The 23412-nt window shown below is 42.2% G+C and overlaps 2 protein-coding genes across 4 annotated transcripts in view; both read right to left on the minus strand.

The window, feature by feature from the left end:
- The window catches only part of XXYLT1 (xyloside xylosyltransferase 1), a 32294-nt gene extending 26587 nt beyond the window's left edge, over window positions 1-5707 (minus strand). Inside the window, exon 1 of one of the 2 annotated variants that reach the window (XM_056499142.1) lies at window positions 5295-5707. In XM_056499142.1, coding sequence (XP_056355117.1) covers window positions 5295-5690 — 396 coding nt within the window. In that variant the 5' untranslated portion in view covers window positions 5691-5707. Of the gene's footprint in view, window positions 1-40; window positions 327-5294 lie in introns of those variants that run through there. The other variant, XM_056499143.1, reaches the window with a different exon arrangement.
- Window positions 5708-5976: 269 nt separating this feature from the next.
- The window catches only part of ACAP2 (ArfGAP with coiled-coil, ankyrin repeat and PH domains 2), a 63674-nt gene continuing 46238 nt past the window's right edge, over window positions 5977-23412 (minus strand). Inside the window, exons 12-23 of one of the 2 annotated variants that reach the window (XM_056498847.1) lie at window positions 22816-22916; window positions 21532-21637; window positions 20891-21099; window positions 20616-20685; window positions 19274-19368; window positions 17841-18025; window positions 16924-17016; window positions 15474-15661; window positions 15032-15141; window positions 14566-14676; window positions 14266-14327; window positions 5977-10331 (exon numbers count right to left, since the gene is read on the minus strand). In XM_056498847.1, coding sequence (XP_056354822.1) covers window positions 10228-10331; window positions 14266-14327; window positions 14566-14676; window positions 15032-15141; window positions 15474-15661; window positions 16924-17016; window positions 17841-18025; window positions 19274-19368; window positions 20616-20685; window positions 20891-21099; window positions 21532-21637; window positions 22816-22916 — 1434 coding nt within the window. In that variant the 3' untranslated portion in view covers window positions 5977-10227. The remainder of the gene's footprint in view (window positions 10332-14265; window positions 14328-14565; window positions 14677-15031; window positions 15142-15473; window positions 15662-16923; window positions 17017-17840; window positions 18026-19273; window positions 19369-20615; window positions 20686-20890; window positions 21100-21531; window positions 21638-22815; window positions 22917-23412) is intronic. The other variant, XM_056498848.1, reaches the window with a different exon arrangement.

Here is a 23412-nt window from a genome sequence, read left to right on the forward strand (position 1 = left end):
CATGCTGCTGTTCAGAGCCAAGCCAGACCACGTCACTTACCCTGAGGACCAAGGCTTGCTCCCTGCTGCAGAGGCAGGCTGTGACAGGGCAGCAGCAGGGACACAGCCCGGATTTCCTGCTCCTCAGCCCGGCATGGAGGCAAGCTCTGCAGCACGTCCCAGCGGGGCTGCAGGGGGAAAGGGAGGACAGGCCGCAGCACGCTGATGAAAATCCACACATCAGGAGCTACAGCACAGCTGAGCAACTTCTGTAGATGGATCTCAGCCTGCCTGTGCTGGAGTTTTGCTGGAGCTCAGGCAGCAGTGCTCTGCATCCCTCAGCCCTGTGGGAGCCCATGCACCAGCACTGGACCTGGCATGCCTGTGCCAGCTGTGGCCATGTCCCAGAAACAGGAGCAACCTCAAATGCATCTTGCCAGCTACTGAAATTTTACAAGCTTATAATTTATTTTGGTCAAAGTCCAATGAACAGAAACTTTCATGCAGCTCATTATACCCACAGAAGGATACAGGTCACTGAATCACACAAGATAATGAGAAGGATTTTCAGGATAATTAAGAGAGAAGAGGGACATGACCCTGGTGCCGATAAGGGGGAATGCAGCAACTTGAGTGTGGAGACTCGAAGTCGTGCTGTCTTCTTCAGGTCAGGGAAAGCAGAAAAAGCCCTGCTGGAACTGAAGTCCAGCGAGGCCATGACATTGCAGCTGTACTTGAATTTTGGATAGGGGAACCTATTGCCCTTGTTTGAGAGACACCAAGACACTTCCAGAAGCTGGCCCTGCCTTCAGCAAGGAACACAAACCACAAACTTTTGTAGTTGCTTTCAAACTAAACTATTTCAATGGTTCCAGAGTTTCACTTCTTTTCCCTATTAAAACTTCATCTCTTAACAACAAGGGGCCCTGCACTATATACTTAAAACATGCAGGATAGAGTGTCTGCTTTTTAATTTTTATTTTTTTTTTTAATTAAAAGAAAACCTAAACCAAGCCAAAAGCTTAAGAGAAGGTGGCTCTGGAGCCTGTGCTGATGAAATTACCATCCTCTCTATAGGGTGCACAAGGGGCTGCACTGATGCTCAGCAAGACAATGAGCAGTCTGGAGCTTCTTCCTTCCACAGCCTTCTGCAGAACACATTGCTCAGACCAATGCACTCTCACAGTAGACTGGAGCTCGCTGGATGGAGTGCTTGTGGCACCTACAGTATGCTGAACATGGCGAGGTGATGAGCCTGTCCTGGCACTGGCCAGGATGGCTGAGCCCATGGCACGACACTGCTGGAGGACAGGCACAGCTGAGGCCCTACGGCCCTGTCCTGGGGAGGGCACCCTAAAAACCCAAGCTTGGCCCCTGGTCCTGGCTGACAGCTGGGTGCCGTAGGAGCCCTCGTGCAGGCTCCATGGCCAGCACAGCCCTCAGGCTGGCTTGGTGGCCAGAACATCCCTCAGGCTGGCTCCATGGCCAGCACAGCCCTCAGGCTGGCTCCGTGGCTCCGTGGCCAGCATGTCCCTTGTGCAGGCTCTGTGGCCAGCATGTCCCTTGTGCAGGCTCTGTGGCCAGCATGTCCCTCGGCAGGGCGGCCTGGTTGCTGCTGTCCCGCCTGCTGGGCTCGGAGCCAAGGCCTGCAGCAGAACAGCAGGAAAAACACAGAACAACATGTACCAGGAAAGTGCATTGGGAGAGCTCATCAGCAGCCACACCTGGCGTTGGATAGCACAGCACAGTCCTCAAGGCACTGCAGGGGAGGAAACTCTGCCACCATTAGGCAGTACCTCACCCCAGCCCTGCCAAGCTGCATGGTCGGTTTGCCACTGCGGTGACAGCAGCCACCCCAGGTGACCAAACAAGCAAACCACCACTGCTCTTCAGGTGCAAAGGCACTGACAGCCTGTTCATGAAACAATGCCACCAGCACGGGGATGTGCGATGCTCTGCCCCCAGCCCAGCTTGGCAGGGGCAGCTTTGGGATCTGGCTGGACTGGAGAAGCATGGAAGAGAAATACAGCACCTGTAACCACCCTTCCACATCCAGCAAAGGCAGCCTGAGGTGTGTACAGTATGTAGGAGAGCGGGAAAAACATCAAATCAATTCCAGTCACCTCTGAAGTGAGCACACTGCCAAGCACCAGTAGACAAAAGTTATAGGAGAAATACTCCTGAAACTCCAGACACAGCATCATCTGCCTTTCCATTCATGCCAAAGAAAACAGGAAAACATGTCTTTTGCCCACCCTTTTGTATTTCTGCAAAGCAAACTCCTGAGAGCTGAATTTTGCTCTCGCAGCCACAGGCCAGGCAGCCTCTCTGGGACTGTAAAGCCTTCTTCCCTTCTCATTGCTGACTTTAGCACAGCTTGTTAATCTGCTGCTAATTTTGTACCTCGTTATTTATTTGTGTAACAGCTCTTAGTAAATCCCTGTAGCTAAATCTGACCACGTTCGCTGAGGACATTAAGAAAAGTTCTAGGAGTTTCCTGCACAAGCACAGTTGTATAAACACACGTCCCACACTGATAAAAACCCTTTCTACTGATTCACTAGGAAAAAACAACCTGCACTTCTTCTCCCTTTAACTTTCCCTCCTTCCCACGTCGATCATCCTCGCAGGTCTCTGTTACACGGCATGATGGCACCCCATCCTGGGGTTCATCGGAACAGGAAACCAGGATGAGCAGAGAGCCGAACGCGTAGTTTCTGTTACTATGGCAGGGAAACGGAATCAATAAGAGACAGGAATCCGCAAAGGAGGCGCAGCACACAGCCTGGAGCAGCAGGAAACGGGGCGAGCCGTGCTCTTGTAAGCACAGCGCCGGCAGAGGCTGGCCCAGGCTCGCTGCCCGGGGGTCGGGAGAGGCTACAGAGCCTCTCCCCCTGCCAGCCGTGTGCGGGACACACTCTGCGCTGTCGCAAAGCCCGGTAAGAGCCCCGAGCCCCGCAGGGCAGCGCGGCCGCGGGCCGGACCCTCCCTCCCTCCGCCGCCCGGCCGCACTCGCGGAGCGCCAGCGCCCTCTGCCGCCGCCCGGCCGCACATCGCGGCCACAGCTGGGCCACAGCTGGGCCACAGCTGCACAGCCGGCGGCAGCGGGCGCGCCGCGCAGCGACTGCCCACGCCCGGACTGCCCTGCCCTGCCCAGCCGGGACCGTCCAGTGCCCAGGCCGCTCCCACACAACCACCGCCTGCACCCCACAGCCCCTCTGCCCGCACTCTTGGCACAGTCCCCGGGCTGCAGCCGGCTGCTTCAGTCTCCAGGAGACTTTGAAAGTTACTGCATCTGCCTAGGGAGAGAGAAAAGCTGCCCACAACCTTCCCCAAAGGTTACAATCTCGCTCTGGGCTTCACTCTAACAGAGGAGCCAACTGATCCCAGCTTTGCTAGGATGGGAGGGCAAGGCCAGCTCCAAAAGCAGGGCCTGAATTGCTTCCTTATGAAGAGAAGGTAAAGCTCAGGGGGTTTTATCAGTCCTGCCTCAGTGGCTCCAGCTGCCCCCTCAGCACATTATCAAGCCTTAGATCTGGGCCTGTGCTGGGAAAACAGCATAAGAACCAGGAAAGTGTTCAGCACACACCAAGAGCAGCAGGAAACAACAGGTCTCAGGATAGGGCTATTGCTGGAGCTACCTGAGCATCAGGATGAATCATCATCAACATTTTAGCAGGAGCACCATTAGTCCAAGCTAGGCATAAGCTTCCCAGTGGTAAAGAAGAGGAATGGGGTAGGCTACAAAAATAAAGATGTGCTGACATCTGCTGATGTTGCAGAAACTGGCACAGGATTAGGACAAGGCTGTATGCCTAAGAAGCAGAACAGCCTCTGCTCTGTACCTAAAAAACAGAGAAATGGACTGGCCCAAAACATACTGGCAACTATAAGCTAGCCAGTGAAACCAGGGTACATCAGGCTCTACCAGGAAAGAGAAGCAGCTGTCCCACTGAGCAGATCTCAGTGAGATCTCACCTGAGGCCTCCAGACCATGCTGCTTGCTTACACCCAGACCTGTTCTGCTGCCAGACATACCAGGTTTCACTGTGACTCCACAGGCACCTACAAAAAGGAGCCCATCCACAACAGACAAATCACTTAATGCCTCCAACTCCCAGCCCATGTTGCCCTGGAGAAGTGAGGCTGGCAAGGCTGCCTGCAGAAAAGTTTGTTTCCCAGAGGGGCAGATGGCAGCAAGGCACCCACAAAGGGGTGACCGCAAGGGATGTGCACACCATAGTGGCCTGGGGGCCCTTCTGCTCCAGGGGACACAATACCACAAACATGGGTCGGGCTTTTGCACCACATCATCACTGCATCATCATGGGGCAGTCAGTCCACCCTGCTGTAGAGTGCAGGAGTCCTCCTGAGGGAGCTGTGCACACCCTCCAGGACAGCCAAGCACTGCTGCATGGTGTGGGTCTCCCATCACAGGTACATGACCTGACTGAAGGCCAGCACTAGGAAAGGACTTGTTAACAAAAATGAGTGGTAGAATTATTTACCAGGAAAGTGTCTGTATGAAAAATGTCGAGGTTACACTTCTAGTTACATCTTGGCAGAGTTCAGCTAATATGAAATACAGGACTTACGAGCAATGAAAGTTACAGCAGGACTAGAGGACACTTCCAAGCAATGCTCTGCAGCAGCACCTCAGCACAAGAGTCAGGTTACCTGGAATCTCTGAACTTAACACCCCTCCAGTTTTCAGACACCTGTTTAATGCAAAGGAAAGCCTGACTTTGCATAAACTACACTGGCTGTGGATTTGGGAGGCAGAACCACTTCCCTGGCAGTAGGAACATTCACACAACAGATGCACTCCAGCCCTTGCAGGCTCTCTGTTTCGGCTCTCAAGAGCCACTAGCAGCAGGACAACCTTCTCTCCTAATCGGGAAACCATCGAGATACAAGCACACGTGGTCCTTGTGTCGAGATGCTGAAGCAAGACTAACAGGAGCTGCAGGAGAGCAGCACTGCTTAAAGCAACTGCTTCTCTTCAACACAGGTGGTGTGTCCGAGATGTTCCCAGACCACGCTGCTGCCCAGTCCCAGCTGAGAATCTCTGGGCTGCACCAGGACACCTCCCCGCAGGCAGCAGCGATGGGGACACAGAACAAGACTTCCGAGTCTGGGGAGCAGGAGGAGCTTCTCCAGCAGAGTGGGAACGAGCGGCGCTGCTGGCAGCGGGCACACGGGCCGTTAGCTGACGGAGCTCCATCCCGCTGGGTTGTTGTTCGCAAAACACCGGACACCCCGGCAGAGCCCCGCTCGCTCCCCGCGGGCCCGGCCCGCCCCGGCCCCCCGCGCACCTGGTGGCGGAAGGCGGCGCCGCGCAGCAGGTCCCGCAGCAGCCCCAGGCCGATGTCGCGGCTGGCGCCCTCGGTGACGAGATGGAGGTGCAGCACATCGGCGGCGCCCAGGCGGCCGTGCCGCAGCAGCGAGCGCAGCGCCGCCTGCGCCTTCTCGCGGAGCGCGGGATTGCGCTCCGCCTTGGTGAACATGAACAGGAGGTGCAGCCCGCGGGGCCCCGGGCCGGCCGGGGCGGGCGGCGTGGCGCGGAGGCGCCGGGTGGCGCTGGAGAAGGTCTCGCCGCCGCCGCCCAGGTAGTAGAAGGCGCAGACGGCCAGGGCCGCGGCCGCCGCCAGGGCCGCGGGCTGCGGGCATCGCAGCCAGCCCCGCCGCGCCGAGCCCCGCAGCGCCGCCATGGCGGGGCGGCACCGCGCCCGCCCGGCACCGGCACTGCCCTCGGCACCGCCCTCGGCACCGCCCCCGCCCGGCACCGGCACTGCCCTCGGCACCGCCCCCGCCCGGCACCGGCACCGCCCCCGCCCGGCACCGGCACTGCCCTCGGCACCGCCCCCGCCCGGCACCGGCACTGCCCTCGGCACCGCCCCCGGCACCGCCCCCGCCCGGCACCGGCACCGCCCTCGGCACCGCCCCCGCCCGCCACGGCTGCAGAGCGGGGCCACCCCCGCACAATGACACACTACAGAAACTACACTCAAGTTTTAGATACAAAGTCTACAGACGTACATAACGCGAAGGTGGGCGGGGTATACAGTCTGTACAGTTACAGCTTAAGGGGGGGGAAAGGTTTTTTTACATTTTACTGCTGGAATGCTTAAAAAACACCGAGTACAGAGGAACGCGTGGAGAAAAAAAAAAGTTCATTATTTCGGAGAGATTAACGTCTCTGCTTGAGGAAACGATGATTTCTTGGCGATTACTGTCAAAATATGGAAAACTTAGGCTCCTAACAGAAAAGTGAATGGAATTTTTCCTCCTCTATCATGTCCTTCCATGGGAAGAGAAACAAGAAAATACTGTTTGCAGAAAGATAAAGCAAGCATATGAAAAGGTATATACCAAAGTGGTACACTCATCCTTTTCCCCAGCAGTGCCTTTCCAGAGTTGTCCCTGTTTTAAAACTGTGCCTTTGTGTAAGCGCAGGAGCAAGGCATGTTGGCTGTCAGACTGCACAAGCCATAAACTCTAACCTGGGAAAAAGTGTCCATAATGAATGGGGCAGAGATTGTAGCCTGAAAAATTGATTCTCAAAATGCTTTGTGTATTGAAGAATCAAAATAATCAGCTCAGTCCTTTTGACAGTGTAAAAATACCACGTCCTTTGTACTTACATATTATTATTTGCAGTTTCATCAAAGGATCATTTTATAGCAACTCTGTTATTTGAGATTCTCAAGATGAAGCAGCAGAGGTAACATCCACAATTTAAAACAGATGGCTGCAGAGAAGCACCAAAGTCGTGGGAACATGACATCAATTCTCCGGTTGTTCTAGTTCTCACCTTTATAATTTAGTGCTACAAAGTTTATGCTCTATCCAGGAGACCTAGTAATTTGGACAACACATGTGTACTGACGTCGTAACGCAGAACAGGAGAAACTTCCTCTTGTATAGGGATTTTCTGACAGCAGCTGGAAGGTCTGGTTGCATTTTCTGAAACTATTTCAGCTTAGTATACAAACAAGTAAAATATAAAACCCCACAGAGTGAAAAATGCAGTATTAATACAGGATCCTTTAGCACTCTAACATTAAAAGCCATGAATGGTAAATCTAAAACCTCCAAAATGAGTTTAAAGACTTCCACTGGTATCAGTGACTTCCTGGATCAGGTCCTAATGGGCAGAGAGGCTGAAGTCCACAATGTACTAATGAGCACCTGGAACACACATCCATCTGACTGCAATGTGGGCTGTTGGTAGAGGTATTTCCTTGCTTTCACAATCTACCACCTTCACCCAAATTCATGTGAACAAATTCCAACTGTCTAACACAGGCAGTGGCATGATTCAGTATGATAATTCAGAAATTTAAGTTTATATGCACTGTACTGACACTAATATAAAACCTTATGAACACTCTAAACAATTGATACCACTAATGAGCCATCAGACACTATTTTAATCAACATGCAACGGACAAATTACACCTCTGAAATCAAGACTCATTAGAATCTAAGTTGAGTTCCTCAAAATTTGTCATTCAAAGAGACTTTTGGAACACATATAAATAGGAAAGATATTATACTATCCTTCAATAGGCTATCTAATATAGAAAATTACTAAATATCCTCATGAAAGATGGTTTTAAAATGTGATAGGAATCTTCTGCTTTGTCCCTCACTACTCTATTTCATACCTACAGAGAAACATGAAATGGACTTGAACTTTTCCATTGCTTGGTATAAAGCACAAGATGTTAACCCACAATGGAACCTTACTGTCTACTATTCCACTTAGATTCACCTTGTAACAGAGCCTGGTGAGACTGAGCCATTAAACTTAGCGGTACATTCATTTCTGCTGGTAAGCAACATGTTACCATTGCACCTGACCTGAAAAAGGCTTTAACTGAGTGCAGTTTATATTGGACATCCTATCATAACTGAAAGGACAGGGGAACAAGGCTGAGGATCCCAAGCGACACACGTACTCTCTATGCCATTAAAACTCCAGCACTCCTGACAAGTCACACCACCTGTCAATCAATCAGGTGTCACTCATCCTTTAGCACAGACAGACTGATACTGTTTACCAGACAGATGAGAGTCAGCAATGCAACATGCACACATAGAGCTACAGGGAAGAATTTTTTAGTCTAAAGAAGTCATCCTGCAAAATTTGTCACAGAGATTTTGTGGCCAGGGAGGAAATCACCAGTGGAGATTTGGAATAAGTCTCTCAAACCTTTTTTCCAGCAACCTGGACTGAGACAGCAATTATGCCGTTAAGCTTTAGGCAGCTTTACATTCCAGCCAACCCCACTACACACTGCCTTCCAGCCAAGATGGGAAAGAGAAACATTTAGAAAACCCTATGTCTAAGGTGTATATTATGTAGTCATATCTTATATTGTTCCATCTGGACACCAGGAATCTTACTTTCTCTAAGATCTACTAAAACACCCATTTTCTGGTAAATACTGCTGATTAGGAAGTATATTATAATTTCATAGGTAGCTATTTAAAAATCAGCTTAACTAAAAATTACTGCTTACAGGTGATATGCTTAAGTTTCTTATTATTCAGACTAAATGCACACTTTAAATGGGCAGCATCTGCTTTTCCTACCATAATTAGACCACATACAAAGCAAGAACTGTCCTGTAAGATTCTTCTGCTTGGAAATAAAATCCATTGGACAATTCTACAACACTACTAATTCTGTAGCAATAATAATATGCAGATTTGATACATTATTAGACATTTGATGCAAAATTATAAATGTTTGAAACACCTTCTTTAAACTTAACATGCCAGAAAGTTTAACTTTACCATAGTTTACAGATTTCAATTTGTTTTATCCAAGTTTTGCTTATCTTTCCATGGAGAAAACTGAATCCATTTTCTAAATACACTTAAACAGCAGCTTAACATAATGCCACAGTTATTAGGATTACTGAAAACTCACATTGATACTATGTCACCTAAAAGCTCTGCTGAAGTTGTCCCCATAGACAGATAGAGGATAAAGAATTGCATCTGCTGGTTTGGGGTTTAAGAGGATTATTATCTAGGTATAAATAACCTGATATATAAGCATATATCTAGCGACACCATTTATACATGCACAAGGGCAGAGTGAACAAAGCAAATTGTCTTGCTGCCCTGCTGCCCTCCAATACAACTGGAGACTGTGCTCATTCATTACTTTACAAAAATGTGCACTGAAATTTGTTTTTCTTGTGCTCACCTTAGACAACACATAAACATACACATCATTGCAAATTATACAAGGGCTACTGCTTCCCAACAGAAAAGATTGATTGCCCTAAATTTAGAGTGGCTGCAAGACATGAGGCTTTTATACTGAGCTTAGGGCTAGTAGTGAGAACAGCAAAAAGTAGATGTAGCCTTTGTACAACTATTCTACACAAACTTCATTGGCTCAGTACTTACTTTCATGTCTCAAATTTCAAGTTTTCATGTCAAAATACTACAAACAAACCCCACATCATGTCCAAAAGGATCAAGTTTATTTTTCAGGAAAGGTTCCACATGCTCATTTAGAAGGATACTTGCTGCACTGAAAGCTTAATTTAAGAGGAAAAGAAAAAAAAAGGATAATAGACTGCTCTTAGGAATTTGGTCCCCAGGATACATCCCTTTGTGACTGACCTGCAGTCACCAGCACAAAGGCCAGCCTGGTGCTAGAGCTTCCACTGTGAAAGCTGGCAAAAGAGCAGAAGTGATCACATCTGTTATGAACAGCCTACCTCTAACCAGAGTCAGTGTAGGAACAAGAGAATCTGTTGAGTTGCAGTCCCACAAATGGAAGGACAACTCAGTAAATCATTACCCAATTTCCCTTCCCAACAGTCCCAGAAAATGCAACCCAGACCTTCTTGTCAGAGGCACATTCTTTATGGCAACAGGGGGCCAGATGACAGTGGACGACACTGGGTAGCAAAGCTGCTGTGCCCATCCTGCAGTCAGAGCTCTGCCACCCCCGAGTGTGAGCTGCAAACGCTGGGCCTGTAACTGGGGCTGCTGTACACTGAGCTAGCAGGTACTCAGGGCTTTGAAACATCTTCAGCTGCTGAGGTATATGTACTGTAGAACATAAACCAACTCATACACTTCCCCAGCCACCACAATCTAAAGCTATATTGGAGTGGTCATTTTATCCAAACTATCTAACAAAATGCATACAATTCATTCTGTTAAAGTAAAAAAAGACTTGCACTATAAGCTTCAGGTTCTTTTCCTTCTTGATACTTAAGACTTCTGGGAATCTGACTGCTGGAAGCGGTTTAACTTCTCTGGATTATTTGATGCCATTTGAGAAAAGTCACGAAAAATGTCCTGATAAATTTCATCTCCTAGGTAGAAAAGGAAAAGGAAACAGTTTTAAACATTTGTAATAGTCAACATCACCCACCACTGCACAAATACCCTACTATTGTGCTATCAATTACTGTGTATCAAACACTTATTCATGTATGAAAACTGCTTCTAGATGGAGTGATGCTGATGTGAGCTCTGAGGGACTGGTTACTCGCATGCATGTTCTGTAGAAGCAAATTAAACAAAGCCAAACTATACCTGAAATAGTACCTCACAGGCAGCCACATAGAGGAAAGTTCAGAGTTAGAAAGGAAAAGTTAAAGCACTTAAAAGCAACTTAAAAAGAAAAACAAAATATTTATTAGCTGTTAAAGAATAAAGTCCTTGTTTTTGCAAGGAACTGCAAACCAGGACTCTCTACAGAAAAAAAGAATTATGGCATAAATAAAGATTTACTTGGAAACAGAGATCAGAATTCTTACAGCCAAACAGAATTCTCCATGAAACAATCCAAGAAACAATCAGCAAGCAATTAATATATATTTAAAAAAGCAATCTTAAGTGGATAAATTATTGTTCATAAGTTATTTGGGTCTATTACTTCAGCAAAAATAAAATTTCTACATTCATTTCATCTACATCTTTGATTATGTTTTTCAGTTTGATCTATAAGAACAATGATAATTGTTCTATAAATTTCTTTTTTTTTTTTTTTAAATCTTCACCCTTTGTGCTTAAACCCAACCCTACTACTAGAACATATTTCAAAATGTGTTCCTCCCCCTCCCTGTCTACACAGGAAAACATTCAGGAGCAATTACTTCTTGAGTCATTGTCAAGTCATTCTTTTGCCACTTTAAAATGGACATTTTTTCACTCATTCTTTCATGTTGTAGCATTTTGGGCCTTGAGTTCAAGTTCTGTTTTAAAACACTAACCATACCCTTTTGTCCTCAAAAGGAATTAAATGCATCAGACATTGGGTTGGGTCAGGACCTATGCAGCCATCCAAATTTTAGAGTCTTTCCAACACAGATGGCCACACAGGACACAAGATCCCAGCACTACTGTTTCTTGCTGACAGTTTGATTAATAGCATGACAAAGAAATCAACTCAAAATCTCTCTCATCATGTACGTTGAATATGAAGATTTTTTTTTTTTCTAACATGACTGTGGAAGAAAAGAATGTTTTTGTCCTTAAAAGTTTGGACTACTGGGAAAAGTTACATTGTTTTGTTTTTCAATTTTTTAATGCACATTTCCAAAGTAAAAATTATTGTTCTTTTAGAGATGAGACTCCATTCTTTTAAAAACATTTTCATAAATAATAACTGACCTTACAGAAATATTTAATAGGGCAGTAACACAATTATTTCTAGACTATAAAAGATGAATACATTCAATACTGCTCTAGTAGGAAAAGTCAGTTCTAGAGAAATTCCCTTTTGGTTTTCAGATTTAATTTCAAGGATGGTGCCCCTGCCCACGGCAGGGAACTAGATGATCTTTAAGGTCCCTTTCAACCCAAGCCTTTCAGTGATTCTGTGTTCTAGTGATGAATCAGGCACAGGACAGGTTTTATTGTAACAGCTTGTGAGAACTGCTTGCTCTGGAAGACAAGCACAGAACAGAGCTGCAACATTCACCAAAAGAACAGCTATGAAGGGCAAAAGAAGAATTAGGCTTTTAATGAAAGCAATTATGCTTTTAATATATAAGTGGGTACCATTGGTGAACAGCAGTTCAAGTTGCCACACTTGGTTCTTTCAAATTAACTTGAAAGAAAATAAAAGCTATTTTTGCAAGATACATAGTGGCTCTGGCTTTGTCTCTATTACATAACAAAAATATTACATACAAAAATAGACTAAAATAAAGTGCCCCTTTAATTTGCATTATGTTGCATTAAAATGCTTAATACTGTAAACCTTACCATTATTTTAAAATTCTACATTAAAACTGAATTCTGGAAGTTCCCTTTCCAAGCAATGTTTTCCCTAAAGTGCAGATTCTATGTACAAAAATACTGTAACACTGCTTTACCATTTAACACCAGAGTAACTCAAAAGGCACACATCATACATTCAAGAAAAAGTAGGAAGAAAAAGTAGCAATGCTAATATCAAAGAGTTAGCAATACGTACTGTAGCACCAGGAGATGAGCACTCAAGTATTATACAGAAACAGTACTAGGGTGCATATGGCTTCTACCACCAGAAATAACCTCTTAAAGCTGGTTTCAGCTAGTTCCTGTTCCAGGAATATTTTGGAAGACCAACTATACCTTGCAAAGCAATATATTAATTGTCTCAGTAGCTCAAACCAGCCATATATATTTAAATGATAATTTTTGATGCCATTAGCTACATGAGCAATTGTTTATCAGCTGCACTGCTAGAGCTGAGAAGTAGTTAGTTGGCTTCACTCTGATGACAGCAAACTCATATAATGATATTTACCCTCACATAGCTACCAGCAAATATACAATTGTCTTGAAAATCCTTATTTTCTTCTAGAATGATAATTTTGGAACACTGGAGTTCTAAACTAAGGGCAGGGCAGATAATTTAACATGTATATGCAGTGAAAAAGACCTGCATTCCTTAAAACCACAGCAAGGTGTGACATCTCAGGCAGCAGACAGGTTTTGTGCTTACACTGAAATAACCCTTCTACAGGAGACACAAACATTCAAAACACTCAAATATTGACTCCCTTTTAAAAGAGACTTCAACGAGTAACAGAGTGAAGGGGGCAAAGCTGCGTTATCCAAAGATACAGTAATTTCTCCTAGCTGGGATTCTGTGTTACAGCTTGTCACATTAATTTCACAAGTTACTCTAATGAAAGCCTTCCCTGATTTTGGGCAAGCTATGCCTGTAGTGGCAAATCTACTCTTCACTGTCAATCTCACCTTACCAGCTGTAAAGCATCTGAATCAGATTGCATCAACTGCAGTCTCTAGATTCTACTGCTCCAGTCTGGCAACATCCCCCCTGCCCAATCCTCATCAACCAAAACACACAAGGGCTTTACAGGAGTGAACTGAGAGTACTCAGCACTCAACCTGAAAAGTAAGGTTCACCTTTCACTTCTGCCAGGAACAGCAGGGTGTTTTTAATTGCCTAACTTCACAATCAAGTGCGCCTTTATTATTGGTATTTGCATGATATTAAATTACCTCCCTATGGAAGCAAATATCACATCAGAACATGGTGTAAATTAGGGCTGAGTGCCTGAGAATTAAGTTGCACATATGCATTAAATATAATTTGTTACTTTCTTGGTGGAGTTGGCTCAAATATCTGCCAGCTTCTATTTACTTTTTAACCAAACAGAAAGAAACTATGCATACAAAAATACATACTTAAGAATGACTGTTTTGTTCCTTATTAGTATCTTAACAAATAAAAATATTTAAAAATAAAATTTAAGGAAATAATACTTTCCTACTTCTGTCTGGAGTCAGTTTGCAATATTTGATGTACACTTTTTACACTGGTGTGCAAGCATTTTTTCTTAAAAAAACAGAAAAAGCAGACCATTCCACAGGAAGGAGAATGGTGTCCTGGAATAAGATGAACACTTTAACTGTCTCTGAGAAAGCTGAGTCAGAAAGCTGCTACTACATAATGTCAGGTAAACCCTAACATTACACAAATGTCAATGGAACAGCAATAGGAGAAACTGTGGACAATTACCAGCAAAATAGGGTGGTCATGGCTGTACTAACACACTGCTATAATGATGCTCTTTAAGTCTCCTTTTAGGTTCCCTAAGTACTCTGACAAAGTCAAACCACTGAATTTCAATGAAGCTTTAGAATGTGCTGGTTTATAAAAAAAACATTATTGTATGAAGCAATCTTAAATTTCCCTCAGACACTAAGAATCTAATTGTAAACTGATAAATTCCTGTATACACTTCTTATACTGCATTTCAGTGTGGTTATTAGTAGAGTATTGACCTGGCTGCCCATAAAGTCCTTCTGATTCACGCATTTCTTCATTCATCCTTGCCAAACGCAACCTGCCATTCAGAAAACAAAAGGAACAATGTCATCTTTCAAGCACAAAAAAAAGTAAAATGCAAGACCTACAATGCTCTCCTGAATCTCACACCAAAGAGGTCATCTACCAATAGAGTATTTTTATTTTTTTTTTTTGCTCCCCCGTTTTCATGAAAAGGAATTTTGACATTTCTTGTATTTTTAACTTGAAACAGAAGAGCAAAATTACCTAGTCAGAAAACAGAATGTACAACTTACAGCGTTACAATATCTGCATTTGCAGCTTCCACTGCTATACTCAATGGATCTTTCCCATCTTCATCAGTGGCATGTTGGTTTGCTCCTCGTTTTAGGAATAAGCACACTTGCCTGTTTAGAAAAAAAATAGCTAATAAATAGCTAATAAAGTCAAGCTAGATACAATGTGTTTAGCTTAAATCACCAAAAGTCACATATATCAAAATAGTGCAGCTTATCTCAAACATGTTAACAGAGTAGTAAGCAAACCATTTATTTAATCCACATTAGAAAATACGTATGTTTTACTAGTGGATGAGACTGCTAAATCAAAATATTATTTCCTCTCTCACAACCAAAGCTTAAGAAAAACTTGCATCACTTGAATTAGTATTAAAATATCAGAATATCTGCGGCAATGAAGAAGCTTCACATGAACAACTATAGTAAAGGATGGCCATGTACAAATTGTGGAGCAGTGAGTTACCCAGTGTGTCCTAGAACTGTGGCATGGTGCAGGGGCCCCCTTCCTTTCATGTCTCGGATGTTCACATTGGCCCCATTCTGCAGCAAAAATTCACAAGTAACCAACGAACCCTACAGAATCAAAACAAAGAAACAACTCAGCACCAGATCTCTAGAATCAAACCAAACCTCTTCTGCCTTCTCACCACTGAGCAATCCAGCAAAGGAAACAAAAGGGAGTTGCTTCCATATCAACTTTAAACTCTACTAGGACATCGAATTCTTAACAAAGCATTAACAGGAAAAAATATTTCAGAAACAACACTGAAAGAGCACTGTAAACACAGCTTTAGCACCACATTATCATTCATTAGGGAAGCAAGCAGCTCAAAGGAAAAGTGACACAGAAATATCATTATTTCCCTTGTTCTCCTCCCCCATCACTAGTGCTGTATATCACATACCCCTCGCACTGCCTGAATGAGTGGTGTTGCTTTGTTTTCTTCCACATTGACCCAGTTTACTTCAGCTCCATGAGCCAATGCTTCTGCCATGTGGGGAAGATTTTTCTCAAAGGCAGCTCGATACAACCGCAATCCTGGACTAGGCTGCTTGGAGTCACAGAACACTGGAGACTCTTGCTTGTCTCCTTCTAAAATGAAAAAAAAAAATGCTTACCTAATTCTTGCTTACAAGGTAACTCTCGGAATTCTGATCAAAACATCATTTCCCTGGCAATAGGCAGCTCAGCTTTTGCAGAATGCTATGTATTGTTGCCCCATTCTGCAAGGGCAATTCACAAATGCCTTTAGCTCCAGCACTCAGGCACAGTCTTTTCACAGAACTATTTACTGCACAAAAAACATTCTCTCCACATTACTGGCACGTGTGTATATACTTCAACCTACATATTCCATGTAATTTCTAAGAAATTGTTTAAGGTTTGGAGTGTGTTTTACTATAAACTGCAAGATATGAATAAAACTAATTTTCTGCAGAGATGTAGTCATACAAATATACATTTATCTGCAACACCTGAGTATGAGGCTAATACTGTTCTGACCTAATTTTTGTTAATAAATACCACTGTCATTTTCCAATTACTTGCTGTGGCTATAATCTTTTGGAGTAAAGCATAATCTTTCTCTTCATCTCAATAATGGTTACATGGAGTGAAGTCCGGGAGATAAAGATGTTGTTACACAAAAGCTTTTGTGAGTTACAGTACCATAAATAGTTCAACAACATAATCAAAAAAGATGCAAGCCAGATGCTGCCTGCCTACAATAACACCTGTGAACTACTGAATTTTAAACATACCTTAAAACAGTGCTTTGATGTAGAAGAATAAGTCTGCTTTATAAATAACTTTTTTTGAAATTTTGAGAAGCCATACTCAATATATCTGTCTGAACAGCATGCTAAAATTAGCAAATACTTTCATTCATCAACTTAAAGATCTTCTGAATTGAGGAAATGATGTTTAAAGACTTGGTCAATTCCACATAAATAAGAAACAGAAAAATTAAGCAAGAATGCATAAATAACACATAAAAGCCTATTATCTATAACTCAAGAAGAATTTTATCTCTGAAGATTTATTTATTTATAAAAGGATGTCTTTCTCGAATGCAGCATTTCTCTATCTGCAAAAAAAAATAAAAAAATCTATGTTTTGGGATCAGTCTCATCTGACTGGAAAAAAACATAGTTCTTTGACCTCAATTAGAAGGATTAAATGTCATTTTTGGTAGCAAGCCCAAAGGAAAGATCACTCAGGCAAATTTTACCGTTGCTAAAGGCATTTCAATGAGGATAGCAGACATGAATTATATCACCAAGGATTAATCTTCTTTTACAAAAAATGCTGCCAAGTGATAAAATTTTCATCTTAAAGTGCAAAGCCTAACACACCTGGCTCATATAAACTGTTGGCTGATATAGTAGAGGCAAGGTGTTCTCTGCTGTCATCAGTGCTCGGCTGGATCCCACTGTCACTGCTTCGGACTGTTTGGGAGAGAAACTGCAATTACTATGCAGAGCTGAAGCTACCTGCTCCTCACAGATACCATGATAATAAAGCAAGCTCTTATACTTGGTCCTGAACACAACTTTCAAAAAACGGCTTGTTCTTGTTCAGTATTGTTAATGCATCCATAGAAGAATATGAAGTCATATTTTGTAATCATAACATTTACAATGATAACAGTAATAAATGTCAAAGATAAGTAGAAATGAAAAAAAATCAGGATAAGTAAAAAAGCTTAAATTATTTCATGAAAATACTAAGCAATGCCGCAGCCTGGAGACAATAGATTGAAGCAGGGAGATGGCCACAACACACAATGGATCACTAGCGCAAATACTGAACACGCTACAGCTGTAGTACTTACTACTACGGAGTTTTGAAGAGGTATCAAAGTAGGAGAAGAGTGAATCAAGTTCATCAGGACAGAACAGAGACTCCCGCCTCGCCTCGTCGCTACTTACAGCAACCGCTGGGACATGCAGGTTAGCAAAGCACAAAGCAGGCAGTAAGGAAGGGACAGGGCAGGAAAGAACGTTATTGGAAAAATCAAGAAGGATGAAAATAGGAGGAAAGAAGGTGGTTAATGTGATTCTGAATTATAAGCATCCCCATTCCAAATCCTTCCCCATGTAAAAATGCACATCTCTGAAGAAGTCTTTTCTCCCCTACACTCTACACTAAGCTACAACCACTAAAAACAGATTCCCAATTCTCTGCACAAGGCAGAAGTCAATTAATATAAAAATATGTTACCTCAAAAAGAAGATGGGTAATACAGCTAAGGAGAGAAGTGTTTAAGTACCTTTTGGGGATGCTGCACCTTGTTCCCCTGCCAAAAGAGATTTTTCAGGGCCGCTGTGCCTTTTCTCTTCCTGACTTGGAGGCAAAACTTTTGTTCCAGGCTCAGGCAGAGGTACTGATGAAGCTTGCTTCTCTACAAACTTTCTTTCCACATATTTTGCTCTGATGTATGCTTCCTTCTCCTGCCTGTCATATAGAAAATCCCTGGAGTTAGTAAACTAATATTTTAGTATTTTCATGTATTAAAAGAATGTCTATTTTGTACTAAAGTCAGTATCAAAATTGTAGCTTGGCATTGCACATAAGACACAGAGCACATTTTCAGAAAGATGCAAAACACATTGCCACTTTCTGGATTCTTGATTAAATTTTGCATAAGGCTCAAAAGAAAGTAATAATGTTAAGTTCACAAACATGTATTTACTTTCAGACAGAGACTTTGGAAAGTGGTATGTGGAATAAATAAGCATTAAACCGGCATTAAACTTTATATGTGTTTACATTGTTAATAACCGAGTAATAAACATATATTTAGTTTCTTATGTAAATCTAAATTGCAACCTTTGTTATGGGAACATTAAGATTATACAAGAAAACAATAACAAGCCCCAGATAGACACAGTTCTACATCACATACTGAAGTATTTTTCCTTGTAACCTGAGGTTATCAGCTTAAGTCACAGCAGCAGTTGTGCCAAACTGATAAAAGGGGCTGTAATTATTGCATTGAAACTGCTGAAAAGCAGTTATCACCAGAAGGAATATCTAGCAAATTTCCTACTTTGTTTATATTATCATCACTGTCTCCAAACTGCCAACACTTCATAAAACACAGTTTTCTACACTATAAAACTGCTGGGCAGCAAGCAGCACAGAACTGGAAAGGCAGTGAAAAAGCAAGTTTTAAGAGACATCCTATACAGCAGCACAAAACATTGGCAATCTACCTTCACACACAGATTAGCATCAGAGAAACAGAAGACAGCAGTACAATGATTTGAAGGCTGCTGTTAAGCAGCAGAGCTCCTTTACAAAATAGGTTGGAAGATGAGAACATTCTGAGGATCAGAGAACAAAAGTCACTGTAAACAAAAGAAACAGCCACAGGCTCCTTCCAGGAGCACTCACACACCAAGTACAGCTGGCTGAACTGGTACCCAGCAGGGAGGAAACAAAAATCCACATATCCACAATGATGCTCTAGAGCTGTCATCAAAAGGAGGGAGTGAGATCACAAAAGGAACAAGCAGGAGAAGCAGAAATGGGCCAACAGAAGGAATACCCAATAAAGAGAGAGTGAGAAAAGGGAGAAAGCAAGACATACTGGTAATACATGGAAATGAGTACACTAAAGGAGTATAAAACAGTTAAGTGGCAGTATCTTTTACAGGTGGAGGCTGAAGGAAGCAACAGGCTCTGCTGGTAAAATACTACCTTTGACTTCCAGATTGTGGCTTCTTTACTCCCATTTTTTCCAACTTCGCTTCATATATTCTATTTATAACATCATTTCCCAATTCACACATAAGCTATAAAGCAAAATAAATAAATTCAAACATAGTTGCAAAAAGCTTTATCTATCTATTCAGTTGTTTTTAACCTCACTTAGCCTATATTTACAACTTAGTGTTTTCACTGGTAAAAGTACACTTGCAGAAATAAGCATGGGTTTATATGATAATAATGAAACAATCAGTGAATAGAGAGACCAAATTCTGAGTAAGATGACAAAACCAAAATATAGTCACATTTAAAGTGCTTGAAAAAACAACAATCAGAATGACCTGCAGGCCTCATTAACAAAGGTGCTTTTCCACCACCTTTGCCAGGAGCTTCTCTTGCCCCATCAGCAAGAGGCAATTCAATCACCTGTCTTCCACCTTACCAATGGACATTTTTGCTAAACCATAATCTGATACAACTATAGAAAAAGAACAAAGACAAAAGCCTACTTACAAGAGAATTTAAATATTGCAATAAATACACTTCTTGTTTCTAATACAAGGTAGAATACTTAGTTCTGGTATTTATGTGAATAATACAAGAGGTACAACTATTTTTCTTTTTCGAGTGGGCATGAGGGGTTGGGTTGGTTGTTTTCTCAGAATGAACACATTGACAAAAAAATTATTTAACCACAAAGCACATTTTCTTCTGTTTGTGCAGAATAGAGAACAATTCCTAAGTGCCAGAACATCACAGCTGGAAGCAAATGCTTTGCGTGCATTACCCAGTTGTACACATGCATCCATGCACGAGTTCATATTTCAGGATTTCAGAGTCACATGATTTTTATAACCATGGTTCAAGCTAGAAATTTGGCACATAAATAGCACACAAGAGAATGAGTCTTCTCTGAGAGGCCAGAAGCATCTCACTGTTAAGAGCTGACATTCAAATTATGGAGTATGATCATGCTTTAGGCTGATATATCACTTCCAAAATTTTCAGCCTACTGAAAGACATTATTGGTTTGTAAACAGATTTGCCTTTTTATATGTTGAATGTATCAGATGAAACTTGTTACTCAGTGTGCACTTGGGAACCTGAAAGTGTTGTAAGCTGTTCTGAGTTGCAAGTTTGTAGCACAAATTACTATGGAGTATAAGGAAGTGTGAATTCAAGTTAACCAACACATAACTATAAACATTTTCTGCTCAAAACTGCAAGACATACACAGGGTACTAACGTGTTTCCTGCATTGAGCTTTCTGCTGCAGAGGCTTTAGAACAACAATCAAAGCACCAAATAGAAACCTGTTTAAAAAAAATTATACCTTTAGGAGTTCAGGTTCCCATGAATCCAACGTTAAAGATCTTACTTTTGAAAAGTGGACTCCCAAGCTCCTAAACAACATGGAAAAAAACATCAACCTGTAACTACATGTTAGACAGATTTACCATTAATTTATGCAAATAGAGCAGCTACCTTAGTTCTATTTACAAACAAGGGTCTCTAATATTCTTTCAATATACCTTTGAAGGGGCAAACACCACCCTTCCTAATTAAGCCAATGCACAAATCAAATGCAGTTGTGAGGAGCTCCCCAACCTGTGTATCCCAGAGCACTCGATGCATAGTGTGATTCCCAGGTTGATACTGGCCCAGCGAGGATCTGCCAAACCACAGTCACAGCAGGCAGCATTACCAGGGATACACTGCACTCGCTGCAGGGCACTCTCTCCTTTCAACAACTTCTCTTTTGTCTCACTCCCAGATTCTAGGCTCCCAGTAGAAGGGGATGATTTCTTTTCCTGTTTCTAAAAGAGAAAAGACACAAACAAACTAATTAAGAGAGACATGCTAAACTAAAGAAATTGAAGTCCTACAGATACTGACTGTGCACTAAAATCCAAGTCTCCTCTGGCAAGGCCAAGGAAAGCAACTGAACTAAAAAAAAAGTTTAGGTTTTCAGAAGATATATAAAACTGAATATAATAATACCCTATGATTTTTAAACAAACTACATAAAAATCTCAAAAAACCATAGGCCATAGTAATATTAACCTGATGAAGTGAAAGACAGACTAAATACAATTCACAGCCTTCAAAATTTCATTGCATTTCCACTGGAAGACAACCAATGGATTGGTTTTTTCCTTCCCTCTCATTAAAAGAGGTTTTACATATCTAAAATTTTCAGGAGCTAAAAGGGGATTGGGGATTGTTGTTTGGTGGATTTTTAAGCTTACCTCAGATTCATCCCCTTTCTCTCTATACGCTGTGGCAATACTGGTCTGAACAGCCTTAATCCACGCCTGCCGCAGCTTTTCCGAGTCAGCCTGAAGCATGCAGCTCCTGTGACAAAGCATAAAGTACTCAGAGACAGTGGCCAAGCAGCTGACACCCAACTACACATTGCTCAGGGGTCTGTTTCTGTGGAGCAAGTTTCTTGCTATCACAAGTGTACTGTTTAGTAGGCATCATCTAATAAACATATTTATTTTCAGATAACAAAGCTCCTGAGCCCCGCAAGCTGCAAACTCTTTATTTCAAAATTATTTGCAGGTAATGCTAATAGATAAAGAAATGACTCTTCCAAAAATACTGACAATGGCTTAGCTTCCTATTCTTTTTCTTATTCAAATTTTTTTCTTTTTTTATATCCTCAAATGTATTTTACCCCCGTGACACAAGACACAGGTATCAGTCCTTGAAAACACACTTTCATTCACTGAGATCAAGAGAGAGTAATTTTAAAGCTCTCTGACAAAGAATGAACTACTTTTCTCATCAACAGTAAAAGAAATAGGTCATGAAGTATAAAACTGTTCCAACAATTATGGGTTGAAAAAGCACAGGCAACCAAGAGCAAAACACACGTTATATTGAACCACAGTTGGGAATGCAAACATCAGGATTGACAGCAATCTACTCAGAAGAAAAATGTAAGAAGGAGTAGACACCGCAGATAATCTTCAAACCTAAAAACAAGTTGACCTTGTATCAAAAACTTAAATAAGGTCACAGCTCAAAACCACTAACGATGAATTCATGTCCTGCCCTTGCTGTGGCACGATGCCAAATGCACTGCTGGAGCTGAAAAATAATTTTATTTGGTAGTTTCATTTAGTGCATTCTGAAGTATAATTTAACATGACTGAGATAACAGCTTATTTATGAGTTTCTCTCTCATCGCACCAAGCAGAAATGTGGAGAAACTGAGACCTATTTTCTACATTACTAAGCAGCTGATACTATCAGCTACTACTAAGCCACAGCAGAGCTCTGCACCACAAGCCATTTATGCAACATGCACAAGAATGCATGTTTATTTTAATGCCAAAAGTAAACTAAATACCAGGGACAATTCTCACAGCATCACTTAATCTCAGCCAAAATTTCAGAGAACAGAATTTCTCAGATACTTTTCCTGTTTTGATCTATCCCAAGAGAAATGTCAATCTTACATTTTAAAACAACTACATGCAATGATTTTTATTTTTAAATAAACATACTCCATCACTTCTCCTTACTTTGTTGGAGAAACCACCTCAAAACAGAAACGTCTTTCTATGTCTTCGCAGTGCTTAACCGTGCAGAGCCGCAGGTCTTCAACAACTACTGTGGGATTATCCTAAAAGACAAACATCAACAAAAAAGTCACAGAGCAAAAATAATATACCTGATAGTAAGAAAATAATTCAATCCTGAATTATTAATAATTGAATTCTATTTGCCTGGTCACACTAATTTTTTCCTCCAAAAATAAAATTTGAACTCTGTGGATTTGGAGATACTTAATGGGATACATTTAGATATATTTTAATGCTTAAGTTATATTCAATAAAAATTTAATTTTCCAAACTTTGGAGAATTTCTTTTTACCTACAATCCAATCTACTGAATAATCAACACCTTAAATTTAAACAACAGTATTCAAACTACAAAGATATTTTAAGAAATGCAATTAACTCACAATTAAATCACAGAAGTTATACTTAAATCAGTAGTATTTTAAGTGTCAACTAAAAAAAAGAACCCAGAAGATGAATGCAGTGATTTTGAAAATTTGATTCAATTCATAAGAATTCCATTCTAAACTATCAGCATTTTAAAGGTGCAGTTAAAAA

Source organism: Oenanthe melanoleuca, chromosome 9 (assembly GCF_029582105.1).
Source record: "Oenanthe melanoleuca isolate GR-GAL-2019-014 chromosome 9, OMel1.0, whole genome shotgun sequence".
NCBI lineage: Eukaryota > Metazoa > Chordata > Aves > Passeriformes > Muscicapidae > Oenanthe > Oenanthe melanoleuca.